Consider the following 14897-nt stretch of genomic DNA (forward strand, 5'->3'; position numbering starts at 1 on the left):
ACACAGAGGAAAATTAACTGCACAGAATACTGTGGGAGACTGACATGTATGCCCCATCCCACTGAAAAGTAAGTGAAGCACAGCTCTACTACAACTGAGAAAAAGAACACTCAATAAAAGCCAACAACAGGGCACTCACTTTACACACAACGAAAACCACAAAGCAGAATGACTGTAAGATCCCCCCTGTTCCAGAACAGCGTCCTTCCCGTTGGGCTATTTAGTCTTTTTGCACGTGCTCTGTTGACGTGGCTTTTAAAAACTGGATTTTCAAAACAAGGTTAACCAAGAACATTTTAAAACCAGAGAAAAAAGCCCACCCAAACCAGGGAAACAAGAGTGTGTCCCATCCAGTGCTTGAACATATGGCGTTTTGTGTGGGAGATTTTTTCATGCTGGAAGACAGTGGAATAGCAGGTGTGATAAATGCCAAAAATGTGCTTATCATCTTCTTCCCCATAAGGTGACAATAAACGCTAGATGATGAAACACATGTGATTGCAGAAATCGGTATTAAAACTTAAAGAAACTCATGACAAGCACTATTACCTCAGCAACAAACCAAATCTGGAAAAGAAAGCTGTTCCGTGGATATAGACTAATTCTGGGACTGACCTAACTTCCTTTATGTACTTTTTCTGGACTGAAAATGCGTATTCACTTATATAATAAGGCCTCTAGGATCTGCAAATACTGAAAGTTAAGAGGTCATCAGAGGAATTTTGAGCAGACTCGTCAATCTCTTAAGAGTAAGTGTATGATTTTGAGACTGTCTTTTAAGTGGTACTACTGCTTAAATAGTAGTACTGCTTTTAAACAGTACTACTTAGTAAGGATTTGTTCAAAGACCTCACCTAAATCCCGATCTTGCTAGCTTCAAATATTTCCTAGGGAATCATTTAAGACATGCTATCTTAACTACACAAAATTGACTTTAATTCAATAAATGATAAAAAGAAGTACAATAATACTAAATATTAAAGGATAACAGAGAAATAGATACCCTTTGACAGACCACAGGAAAGAAAATAATAATAATAAAAAAAAGATGACCTAACCTAGCACATTATGCTGTTGTAACAGCGCTTGAAACATGAGTTATGCATTTGTTAAACCTTACGGCACCGATTGAACTATAACTCATCATACACGTTAAAACTAGGAATTACAGAATGTGCATTTGTAAAAAAAGTAATTACAGGCCAAACTATCAAAATTAATTTCAGAAGAGCTAATTTTATCTGACTACAAGCTCCTGAGGAGAGGTAGAAAAGTACAAGCTGGTAAGAATACAATCTATTAACAATGCCAATACATTTTCTGGACTAAATCCTGCAACTCAGATCTGTCTTTGACAATATTATATGGCTGTGAACAAAAAAGATAAAGAGAAATATAAGATTCAGTTTTTGCAATATGATTATGAACATTTTTTTCATTTCCAGTGATCGACCAATTCCAATTTCTGTATTCTAATTCTGAATTCTATTCAGGGTTCAGGAATTCCAAAGCAACATGATATTCAGAGTACATTAGCACAGTATCATAGACTTATTTTGCACCTACCTTTTTATAAGGCTTTTTTATTTTTGCAAAGTCATTGAAATAATCCTCTACAGTGACACAGATAGTCCCCACTGCATTAGACCCCATCAACCACTTCTTTGTCATCAGCTCATTGAGATGTGGCTGAGAAGGGAAAAAACAATTGATCAGAACAGATTTTTGACACTTTCATCATATCACTGCTGTTACAAAAAAAAAATAGGAGAAAATTTTAAGTGTCATACATTTCTAAACTATACTCCTTCAAAAGGAATAAACAGTTAGTGTAGGAAAGTGATGTGATCAGTTGTCAGAATGGTAGTTGCCATAAAATGCTACACTGACATACACACTGAATATGTACGTTTACATACACTGAGTGTGTATGTAAACCAACTGCACTAACCTAAGCATTTGTTTCATATGAGTTCTCTAAAATCCTTTATTGCATTCTCTATTTAAACGTCTATGGTAAATAGAAAAATTAAGGTCCAAGGACTAAATAGGTTTAAGAGCTGACGTTCAAATTTTAAATATGAGGAACTTTTAAACTGTTGTGATAATGGAACTTCATGCGTGATTTCTTGAACTGCTACTGGCTACTCAGTTGTTCCTCTTTGATGGCCCCACAAACTTCCTGTGCCTACACCAAACTTGGTGGCCTATATGCTTTACTCCTTTCCCAGAACTCCACAATGCATAATTCCAGTATTCTCTACATCTACATATCCATCTTGCTTTGTTCTCCCCAGAGGAAAAATTCTTTACGTATTAGAGCATGGTATTTTATAAATTATAATAGTGACATGAAGCTTGAGGTTAATGGATTTCAAAGAATGGTCATTAGAGTGGACAGAGTGACTTCTCATAATCAATGAGCATAGCTAATGAGAAATAAAGGTTTTGCTTAAAAGCCATAAACACTGCTCCCACATCTTTCTTAATGTGAGTCATTCAAGGTGTTTACATTAGTTCAAAATATTATTACAAATCTAAGAAGTCCCAGAGCATCTTTCTTCACCCCCGCCATTTCTCTAATTTCCTTGTCTCCCTCCCCATACTCCCTATTTCTTTTTAGTAATAAAAACAACTATTTTTTTTCCTGAGGGATTCTATACAAGAAGCTAGAATTCTTAAACATGGAAAATTACCAGTCAGAAAGGGCCCACCTTTAGATTCAATTAACTATCTTAATTATAGGTGTAGTGCACCTGTACAAAGGTTGTAAAGGCAGCAGTAGTTTCCCAAATATTTTTTAAACTCAACTACATAAGACTAAGTACAATCTGTTAGAAGATATTCACTATATACAAAGCGCCTGCCTGAAGTCATCCTGTGAAATACAATTGAGCAACCTTTCAGTCTCCTACATGCAAACTATACCAGTGAAGAACAGTACTGACATTTACTGGCATTTTGCTAGCATACCACCTATAAAGTGTGTTTAGCAATCAAAAGGCTTCCTAATTACTTAATTCCTGAATTATTTTTCCTTATTTTATAAGAATTCTGATTTTTGGAAGGAAAAAAATTTCTAACCTCTAAATCCATGAAGACTTCATCTAGCAGGCTAGAGCATCCTTCTTTGGCAATGACATCTAAAGTTGCATCCATGCTTGTGTGACTGCTTGACAACGTGTCTTCCATTTCCATTTTCAAGTATTTTCTTTTCAGACTGATTATAGATTCTCTGTGACAAATAACAATGCTTTTCATCATCCACTGATGCAGAATTGCATTGCTACTAAATTTTTGGAGTACATATACAGAAAGAGACATACTAGACAGTCTTATTTTTGCAAGGGGAAATAATGTCTGCTGCTTGCTTTGGAAGACTTAATTTACTCTCCAGCATGGTTTTAGAGCGATCAACATAGGCTACTTGTATGTTGGTGACACACTACTGCTGATTTGTAAACTTGAGAATGACGGCAACTACAGATGAACATGGGGTTGGATTGCTGACCACTGAAACATAAGCAATGAGAATTTCTTTCTCCTGTTTTGATATTCTTAATAGGGCAAGCTCTATCTTTACTTTTCTCCAGTTCAGTTCACCTTGATCACACTGCATGAAAGTGAACTGTGAGAGACCAAATGGAAGAGATGATGGCAGGTCCCAGACAAACTAACTGAAATGACTTCTTCAAATTCTGAAAGTTGAAGATAAATTTTTCTTTGGCAATGAAATTCTTGGAATAACAAGCAGATTTTCACCAGTGAGGGGCAATGGCTTGGCTTGCCAAAGGCAAGAGCAATCACAGTATCTGCCTCTCAAAACAGTAATGTATTTAAACCTGTTGTCTTTGTTTAGTCCGCTAAACTACCTTAACTGAAATTCCCTTTGTATACAAAACAAGAGAAGGTCCTGGGAACACGTAGTATTACAAATGAAATATCAGTACATATTTTTCCTTATAATACTGCAAGAACATGCAGACTTACTTAAAGGTTTGACAGTTGTTGATGACTGCAATCATGTATTGAACATAGCATTGAGGATACTGACGATTTTTAAGATGTTCTTCTTTATACAACTGTGCTTCATCTTTGTACCTGTAACATATACAAGGAATGGCATTAAGCAGACAGAAATTTGTAATAGCTTAAGTGCGCCTGTAGGACCAAATGCTCCAAAAGGGCCTGTCAGGCCCTTTAGAAGTATTTTATAAAGGGATTGTTGCTCATGGGATGTTTAGCGTCTCTGTTCTGGGCAGAATCCAGACAAGGACGTGTATTCTGTCTTCCTTATGAGAAAGAGATACAAATTTGAGATATAAAAAGAAAGTGGAACCGACTGCAAAAATTACAGCCCTTTGCAGAGAGGAACTGAAAGTGCCACTCACCAGCACAGAAGAATATCAGTGAAACTGGGGAAGGGAGGAAGAAAGCAAGAAAAGGAAAGGGAAGAAAAACTTGGTTGGTACGGATGTGATAGAAGAAAGACAAAATAATAAAGAAATATCCATAGGAAAAACAAGTACTGGAACTGTAGGAACAAAGAGAGGCTGAGGCAGGATAAAGCATTTATATTTTAAAAATTTTGTTACCTGGTTAGAAATGAATTCATTTGTTGAAGACATAGAAGGAGTACCTTTGTTTTCAAATCTTCATTTATCTGAGCAGCCACTTGAAGATTCTGCTCAAACATCTAAGTTAAAAATAGTTTAGTTATAAAGAGAGGCCTTTATCAGTGGTAAACCAAAGACAGAACTCCTATGTTGTTGGAGACTCTCACTAGCACCAGCTCTACATACGCTGGGTTTGTTTGTTTGTTCTCTTTTTTGTACAAGTGCAGACAATTGCTGCTGACTAAACCAGAAATCACTATTTCCGTAAGTGTAATTAAAAAATTATTGATAGCTATTAATGTATGCTGCAGTTTTCTCCTGATACTGAAAACAGTTGCATTCTTTCTTCAGCAAAAAAGTACTTAATATTTCTAATTCAGTAGGAATTCGGCTTTACAGCTCCTGCAGCTAGTAATGAATAATCTGGTAACACAAATTCCTTTGCCTTCCCCACATATGGAAGTAATAAGTTCACATTAGTGAAGTAGAAGGGATGCCTGAACTTTAGAAACACAACTAGGCACAAGATCTAGGTGACCTACAGGGAACTGTGTTTGTGAGGAGGGGGATGGAAAGGAAGGCTACAAGCCAGGTGGAAACATGAGCTGTTTCTATGCTGAGATGATTTTGAAAGTTTCACTGTTACATGAATCTCAACACTGCAGCCTTTGACAGCACAACACTAGAGCCAATCTGCCACCAGTTTCTTTGACATCACATGCCTTCTGAAAAGGATTAGATGAAGTCAACCTTGGCACTAATACAAATGTGAAAGAATGTAGCAAAAATCTGGTATAAAGCAGGAAAAAAATAAAGTGGGAAACAAATGCAGGAAGAAGAGATCATCTATCTTTCACTGAAGGTACCTAACACAATATTTGTAAAGAAAAATCACAAAATGAGCATAATAAGCTGACATTTTTCTGGTTGATAAAGACCACTTTAAAAACTTTCCATTTCTACTACCAACAACGGGGGGGTGCAGGTTGGGATTTTTGTGGTTTTTGTTTTGTTTTTTGTTTTTTTTAATATCGCTATCTTTTCTGTTTTGAGGCTCTTTAATAATTTGGACAGGCATTAATGGCAACTGAAGTAGTGTTTAAAGAGCACCATTTTTGATCTTCAACAGAACTTTTCTTTCCAGTATTAAGGTGTTAGTATAATGAATAATTTATAGGAACAAATACATGCCTAACTACCTCAGCACCATATTAACAAACAATATTCTAATAACTTACAAACATCTTATCTGGTAGGCTTATACTACAAATTTTCATGTAGAGACCTAAGTAAAAGCAGTTAACTAAATACAAATATCAATTAAATAGACCAGGAAAAATATGTTTCCAATCTATACATAAAGAACTAAGTCTCAAAGTGTTAAAGTGAAAAAGGCAAATAAAAACCTCAAAAGAAGGAACCCCTCCAACTAACAAATCTACAGGAAAACAACAAACTATACTGCAATAGACATAGAAACAATGGCATTCCAAACAGTTTGGTTTTCCCCTCCTGTCCCTCCATTCCCCCAAATTCACATACTGCTTCTGTAGATTTTCTGGAATAACCAAGCTCTCTTATACCTGAAAAACAATAGCTGGGAGCGTAGTCTGATAGTACCCATCTTGATCTGCTTCTGGTTCAGTTTCTTTTATCCAGTCTTTTTTATCTGTCTCCAGTGCTTTTCGTAGCCAGCCAATGATGTTAGACTACATTAAATAAAGCAAACAAGAAAAAGAGAAGATTTTTTTTAACTTAACATAACAAAAACACCCCACTATAACATTTGGAACAGCAGCCATTTCCATAATGAAGAGTGGCATAGTAACAGATAATGTTGACCACTCTTGTCATCCTTCCAGGATACCGGTACCTTAGACAAATTAAAATTTGCATTTACAAAGACAAAGTTTAGTACCGGTAAACAAGTGGTGTAGTTTGAATGAAGCTTAGGCACATTTTGGAAGGGGACTGCTCCAAACACAAAGAGCAAGTCAGTTTGTCAGAATCAACATGTTAACTAACTTTGGAAGCATTTATTAAGCCTCAGGCTTTAGGTTTCAAACAGAATTTTTCAACAACTGAAAAAATTGGGGTAATACTTGATTTAGGAAAATTAGCACATATCTGCTTGTAGTATCTTTTACCTACATTTTAGGAAACTGACGCTTGTTACCCTTGGGACAAAACCCCATGATTAGATTAAATAAGTTTTGTTTCTTGGAACTTAAGCGCTGAAGAAAATAGTGATGGAGATGCCATAGTTGGCTCTCTTTCCATCTGACAAGCACATTATACAGCAAACGGACATTAAGAACAACTGTTTTTAGAACTAGATTAAGTCAGTTTTCTGATCACTTGCATGACACAGATACCACAGACATATTTACAAGAGTAGGCAGTAAAGACCAGCATGTTTGCTAAGTATCTAATTAGATTGATTTCTATCTAAAATAATTATCCCTATGTTTTCAAAGGATTGAAGTTTTCTGCCTCTTTTCTACTTTGTTCACATATAGTTAAAACCCCTAGTAATATAAAGGTTCATCTTTCTTTCCAATGTGTAACAGGTATATTAATGTGCCCTACAATGCAAAATTAAACATGACCAGTAGGCACGTACAGAAAGGGCAAAAAAGTCTAAAATAGGTATATGTATTTATTTTTTTAAATGTTTACATTTTTTAATGTATTAAATCAGTATCTTTTGGTCAAAAGTCTTATCAGCAGATAGGATAAAGGAAGAAACTGAAAGCTCTACAATCTTCCTGCATAAGAAAGGCTGCTGACCAAACACAGACCTGCAGTTATCTTTTTCTCTTTTTGACTACAGTGAATGGCCTGTCAAGTGCTGTAGCTGGTAAGCACATATAGTACCATCTTCAATTACGTGAAACGATGTACTATCTTTTTTCCTCATAAGCATGGAACTGCTCTGATGAGATATGACTTATAAAGAAGAATTAATCTTTTCAGCCAGCATCCCAGGGTACATCAACATTTCACCTTAAGATCATCATTTACAAGAACTTTTTTTCAAGCTGAGATGCTTGGAAAAAAAAAATCTATTAGAAATCTGTTAAAATCTATTAGTATTTTGTTTCTCATGAAAATGAGACATTTTTTATTCACTTAAACATCAATATTTATTTTCTAATTGCAACTATAAACTTACTTTCATTTACCCAAACAGAACAAGCTGTATTTTGTTCATAAACAGTTTTAAACACAACATCAAAAGAATTAAAGTATAAGTGGGGATGCGTAGAGAATTAGATCAGGCTGAATCCTGTGAAACAAACAGGCAGTTTCAGTAATTTCTGCCTTAAAAAGAAGATACAGACAAAAATCAAAACCAGGAAAAGAAAAACACTCTGTGTTTAACAGAATAGCAGTTTTGCCCCATTTTATTTATAGAATATAAATACAACAATGTTCTGTATATAATATTTTTCAGTAAGTAGGGAAAAAACATTTCTGAAAAAACAATATAGGTATATTTTTTCATCTTAAGGGGGGACAAAATGAATTCAAAGGCATTTCCTGAGTCAAACCAAAAGCAGCTTGAGAAACAAACCAATGTTTTTTTTTGTCCTAAAGGTAAGTGCAGAAAAATAAATTTGCATAAAAGTCCTAGTAAAGCTAATGTAAAGCAGAGCCTCTACTGGCAACTTCCTTGAGACGTAACAAGATAGGTTCATATTATTGTGATGAGTATCAAGTCCAAGTAGTTACTGTTGCTGGACATATTTTAGTAGCTGACACATCCAAAGAAGCAAAAAATTTCCCTCCTCTGCTTGGGAAGAGTAGGAGTTCAGTTGAACAATGTAAGAACAGCAAGTCCAATGTTCCAACTATCCCAATATCCAGTCTTAGAGACAATCAACAGTGGATCTTTAAAGAAAAATACATTTAAAAACCTGACAATCACATACTGATTCTTTTGCCATGTAGTTGACCAATTTCCAGTGACTCTTAGGATAACCAAGAAGCAGTGTCTTTCTACTTAAGATGCACTTGTAATGGCATGCACAAAAGGAAATGATGCTCATGCAGTTGACAGGCATAAAAGGAAAAAAACTGTTAAAAGAATCAAACTGGCAAATATGAACATCCCGATTACCTTGAAACGATCACATCTGTATCAAATGTTAACGTAGTTACTGTAGGGACCAAGCTGCATTTAGGGGCTTCTAAGTGTAGTAATAGCTAACATACTAGCACTATGAATTTAGACATACGAACACTGGAATTCCTTCCTTTCTAATAAAATATGATTAATACACTCTGTAAAGCATAATTATTCCTTGAACTGTCATCATTTACATCTTGTTTCTGTTTTGCTACTTGTATCACATTTGTATCAAAGTTAAAATAGAGTAAAAGAAAACCTACCAATGCTTCCTGTATTGGTAAAGAATGCACCTAATACAAGATGATGACGCATCTTGCAGGCCAAATCACCTGATTATAACTTTATAAACAAACCTACACATAGTATATGAAAATTTATAAAAGTAATGTCACATTAGTTTCCTCTGATGGAGGAAAAGCACTGAGGCACTAATGCACCTATAAACTCATCCAAAGGTGTCTTTGCATTATTATTACTCACAGTAAGTGTTGACATATACTTGCTGAGAAGCTGGTCTACCACGTTTTGTGAAATCAGAGGATTCAGAGAATTTACATCCACTTCAGGAGACAGTTCTGAATTTCCCATCATCTCTGCACTAAGTTTAAAAAAAAAACCAACAAAAAACAAAAAACAACATTGCAGATTAGTAAAGAAAAATTAGATAAAAAGTTAAGAACTATGCAGCTTTTATTTGTAGTACGACCATTGTAAAACGCAATTTTCCAATACCCGTATTTTTCAAAAAGTTCTTAATACTAACTGCAACAATAAATGCATTTGCAAGGAATGTAAATAACACTATATAAAAGAACAGGATGTAAAAGCTATAGCCCAGCATATATTAAAAAAACACATTACAGACTTTTAAAATATTCAACCCTTTCATGTGTTTAACTTTTATGAACAAGAATTAGCGATTGTTTAAGACTGAATAAAACTGAATAAAAACTTGTTCAACCTGTGGGCTCTTAATAGGGGACACTTTTATATGTCTTTTAAATTTCAGAGGTGATGACAGACATCTTCCCCATTCTGAAATTCCGAATGTGTAAGAGCAGTGAAAAGTACTAAATATTCTCCTCAGAGTTTCTCAGAAGAGTTTCTGTTTTGCTACTTGTATCACATCATATCAAAGTTAAAATAGAGTAAAAGAAAATCTACCAATGCCTCATGTATTGGTAAAGAAGACATCTAATACAAGATGATGAGGCATCTTGCAGTCCAAATCAAAGGTGCACTTCATGGGTACTGCATTTTAACAGCACCATTAGCTACAGTTGCTTGCAAAGGAAAATTCTTGATTTTATAGGATTAGAAAGAAACTAGAGCAACCCTCAAAATATTTTGACAAGGATTATATAAAATTAATACTTTACAATGATATTTTGCATCTATATATTATAAGATTATATAATGAGTTGCTTGTGTAACTAAAACAAACAAAAAAGCTATGCCAAAGCACAACATAGCAAGAACTCTAAATATTTCATGCTCAAAAAATCAATAACTCAAAACCACGCTCTTCAGAGAGTGCTTTATTAACACTGGAAAGTTGATGGAAATATAATCAATCATAACAAAATAAATTGTTTCGTATTCCATTTCTAGTGTGCTTTTCAGAAGGAAGCCACAAATTCTAGAGAAAAAAAAAAAAACTAAACAAATGCTTAGTTTGTGTATTTCTGCAAGTTAAAGCTGTGCTCTTGGGTACACGCAGTGAGTCAGCACAGGGGTGCTTCCATATCATGAAAAAAAATTCAAGGCACTAAAAAAACCCAAACAACACCATGGCTAGCTACTTAAAAAACAAAATTCTTGTCTTTGAAACCATTAAAGCTACTGTAACTGAACACTTCACATTTGTAGCGTCTTCCTGAGCCTGTAAGAAAAGAGACAGAAGATATTTTAAGTGGCTCAAGCTATTCACAAAACTGAATTCCATTCTGTTGCTGTTTACATAAAGAAAACACATCATAGCAGGACCTGCTCTAGGCTTATTCATGGGAAATGTGAGAAGCTGTTTATGGCAGTGTGCCATATTAGAAAATATTTCTAGCCTTATTATACCATCATTATCCCTATTTCACAAGGCCACAGAGACACTAAATCTTTCTCAAAGCTTATCAACTGAAACCCCAAAACAAAGACCACAGGCTTCTACTTCCAGCCCCCAAAACCAAAAATTCTTCCTATACACAAGTTCTCTGTCCTGATTGCCACAACCGAAGTGTTGGCGGGAAAAGAAGTGATAGACAACCCTGTTAGAAGTGTCAGGAGGCTTCTAAATATAGGGAAGAGTAATTTCCCTTCAACAGGAAGTTTATAATCAAGTTGAAATTTCAATGAGAATTGTCTTATCTGGAAACTAATGTTTTACAAAGCTGCTATTCTGCCTCCCATACCAGACTTGCCACCAATCCTGCTCTGTCTTGTAAAAAGAGGCACTCAATCCAGAAAACAGCATCCAGCTAGATACACAGTACCATTCCTTCTGTTCTTCAGAGTGAAGATTGTTGACACTGTCAGTAGCAATGCTGTTGAACTCTTAGCAGTATTGTCAACACTTGATCAGTATCTGATAAAATGATGTGATGAATATGGGCATTGGGATCTTACAAGACTTGTATTTTCCCTGAAACACAGATTAGCGTCCTGCTTTCAACACAATAACAGCAGTATGTTTCCAAAGTACTCATTGACTTAAATATGAAAGCAAAATACATCTAGCACATTAAAACTGCATCCCACTCAAATATTAAAGGCTATTATTCCACACAGAGCATCACTTTATTTCTCCGCTATGAGTTGAATGCAGTTCTAAAAAACAGCTTCCATCACATGCTCTGGTGAAGAACATGATTCTTTTAAAACTCCCGTCTTGCAAATATTGTAAGCAGAAATTATGTATGGCTTTCTTACCAATTCATTACATGGAAAAAACGCTCAATGCTTCTCTTAACTGGTGAGTATTTTCTCAGCTGGTTTTAAAGTGCAGCTGTAATATACAAATTTATATGTTCCCTCTAATATTCTATGACATTTAATAAAAACAGAGAAAGATTTGAACGGAAAAAATTATCTTCCACCATACAACGTTCCATGAAAAGTGAACAAGGAATGTAACAGCAATTTAGAACCTATTTTTCATACAGGGAGAAGAGGGTGAAATGTCACAGAAACACAGTTCTCGTGATGTCATATAGGCCATCCTCCTTCACACTTTATTATAAACACAGCCCTATAGAGAATTGTTTATTGTGGTGTTAACAGATGTCCAGCAACTGAGATTTGGTAAGCTCTGCAAGTATCCTGCTTAAGCACTTTTCCCACTCACAAGCCTGAGCTGATTTCTTCTGCCACTGTCCACTACAAACATACAGAAGAGCTAATTATCATCCTCTTTATAACAGTGTATCATAATCTATAAGAATACAATTACTGCACTGCCCTCTCAGGCCTTTTTTTTAAGTTTTCTTTCAAGAAGAGGGAAACTCAAAGTCTTAATTTTTTCCTGAGATATTTCCTCTAATTTCTATCACACTTGTTACATGGATATACTGGGGAGAAGTGTATTTTCAGATACCTTGTACTCTATCTACTCCTCTCAGTGTCTCACTTCCTTTACAAGACTTTGCCATCATGTGCTACAGGCCACATATCTAAACGGAATCATTCCTTCTAAAGCAAGTTTTGTTTGCTTTGTAAATAAACGCAACGCTGGCTCTGCTCCCTCCCTTTGCCCTTCCTATGATGGAGTACGTGGAATGAGAGATTTTAGCTTTGAACTGTCCAACTCAATAGCAATCTGCTTTACTTTCTGGGGGAAGGGAAATTTTAAGACCAAGAATTCTCTTACTGGAACATCAGCCCCAGGACACAAGTGAAGAACCTAGCACCTAGGCCACGCCCCTATAAGCAGAGGGATTCACGTATTTCTGATTATCATTCATTGTGGAGTTATTCCTCTGGCCTTCTGTTAACAAAGAAGAAAAGGCCAATGAACTCAGCTCCTTTATCTCATCAGTAGCTGTATCCTTATTAGTGGCTGTATCTCTCATATACCCTGCACAGGTATGTAAGTATGCATTAGTGGGTGCTCCTGATTGTTCCTTGCAGGCAAGAGAACCAGGAGAACTTGGAAGTGTAGAACAATGCACGGAGTTCTAAATACAAAATGAATCTTAAAGATGGTTATAAAAATTCTACAGAACAGTATCATCTCCTACCTATTTGCTTTATGGTATTATACTCTAAACCTACAAAGCATCCAATTTGTTGAACTAGTGAGATTGAACAATTGAAGACGGCAAAAGTGTACACAGTGCAGACTCTGGGTCAATGCCAGCTATTGAGAACAGGATTACAGTCATGAGCCACAGAAAGGCTAGCATTACTTTTTCCCCAAACAAATCAGTTGTCCTAGTAACTACATGCCAGCAAAAACTAAGTAGTTGCCATTTGAGCTGTTTCTATCTGGAGGATCAAAAAAAAAAAAAAAAAAAGATATAATGCTTAAGTTATCCCAACAAATCCCAAAGAAAAGAGTTTAAGAGTATCACAGGAGACAACCTGTAAGCAGAAATTCTTCTAAATAAACAAATCACCACAGAGTTCTGAGAGAAAACCTGAAGGAAGTTACTACATTCTTTCCATTTAACAGTAATGAAGCAACACTGAAACAGTCACAACCCCTGTAAAAAAGAACAATAGAAAGTTAAGAACCATACAACTCTTCTGAGGCTGTGGCCAACAACATTTTGTTTCACTCACATGAGCTCTCAGTCTCTTCTGCTCTTCCCAATACTTCAAACTGGCCTACAAATACAAGGTGACTGTAGCTTCAAGCAAGTCTTTAACCGAATTAAAACTGGAAGCTTACCAAGCAACTCAAAAATCACATATTAGAAAACGCAAACAAGTTTTAAGGAGCAATTTCCAGAAAGCAAAATACATAACAAATATGAAACCAGCAAGTTCTTTACTGTTATCCCTCTTTTGTTTTATCTTCGTAAATATTAACAGACATACAAATATTAGCACATAAACTGTATTTTGCATGCCTACTCTCAACTATTGCTAACAGAAAAGATACGGGGACCTTACCTTTTGTATGTATTTAAAACCCAAGTTAGAAGGCTAACAATCTCGTTTGCTTCCAGATCTTCTGCAGCAAGCTCTTGCATGCGGGTGGACAAAGCTTGATGGTACATGTTTAGCAATTTGTTGAAAATGTCATAATGTGGAGGAAAACATTGATCCAGCAGGGTTTTAGCCACAAGCAGGTCATCAAGGACATATTTACGTATGATTTCTAGATGGCGCACAAGCCACATTTTGTCAGATTCTCTAGTATCTGCTTGAGTGCCTTCAATTCGTGTGCTCACAGTTCTTTCCAAAATGTTGAACATTTTTTCTTTCCACTTCTTTGGTCTGCCAGGAGGTATGAACCCAGTTTGTTTTTTCCGGTCTAACATGCGCCTGTCAATTTTCTCCTCCCTTTCAATTATCCTAACAACAGAAACAAGCAAGGTTGGATCTCGACGGACTGTAACAAGAGATCTTTGAACCACCATCCAAAGTTGCTTTGCCAACTCCTCAGAAAGTTTCTGCATATCCCCAAAGTATGTATGGATGAGGTTCATGTCATGTGTGTTTTTGCTGTCCATGCGATACTGCTCATACATCAGGTTATCACGAGAACACTCTAAATCCATCAGTTTTCGATGAGCTTGCAGAAGTTCCCCTCGCTCAATCAGATCTTGGGTCTCCCTGACTATCTCTGGAACTGAACAGCAAAAAGGAAGGAAAAAAAAAAGTAAAACAACACAATCAAAATACAAAAAATAAATACAAGGCAATAAAAGCACTAGGAAACAATCTGGGCTGTAGTAAGTCTTTTGAAATAATTTAAAGTAAATTATTTTGAAGTATTAAAAATTGCTAGTAAATGCTATGTATCTTCATACTTTATTAACTATAATGCTCCATTTTGATTGGTGGCTAAACAAACTAAGATCATAGTGCCAACAGAACACAATTTCCTTTCTCTGCCTCGCTCCCCGCCTAAAAAAAAAAAAAAAAAAAAGAAAAAAAAAGGGTCCATGAAAGTCTACCATGAAACAAATGGCAATACAAGCCTTTTG

The 14897-nt window shown here is 35.7% G+C and overlaps 1 protein-coding gene across 4 annotated transcripts in view; it reads right to left on the bottom strand.

Annotated features, from left to right (window-relative positions):
* Positions 1-14897, bottom strand: part of EXOC3 (exocyst complex component 3) — a 28136-nt gene that overhangs the window by 4050 nt on the left and 9189 nt on the right. For all 4 annotated transcript variants that reach the window (XM_054193293.1, XM_054193294.1, XM_054193292.1 and 1 more), the window contains exons 4-10: positions 13858-14539; positions 9232-9349; positions 6200-6325; positions 4596-4696; positions 3991-4101; positions 3085-3235; positions 1567-1689 (exon numbers count right to left, since the gene is read on the bottom strand). In XM_054193293.1, the coding sequence (XP_054049268.1) occupies positions 1567-1689; positions 3085-3235; positions 3991-4101; positions 4596-4696; positions 6200-6325; positions 9232-9349; positions 13858-14539 (1412 nt within the window). The remainder of the gene's footprint in view (positions 1-1566; positions 1690-3084; positions 3236-3990; positions 4102-4595; positions 4697-6199; positions 6326-9231; positions 9350-13857; positions 14540-14897) is intronic.

This window comes from Rissa tridactyla, chromosome 2 (assembly GCF_028500815.1).
Source record: "Rissa tridactyla isolate bRisTri1 chromosome 2, bRisTri1.patW.cur.20221130, whole genome shotgun sequence".
Classification (NCBI taxonomy): Eukaryota; Metazoa; Chordata; class Aves; order Charadriiformes; family Laridae; genus Rissa; species Rissa tridactyla.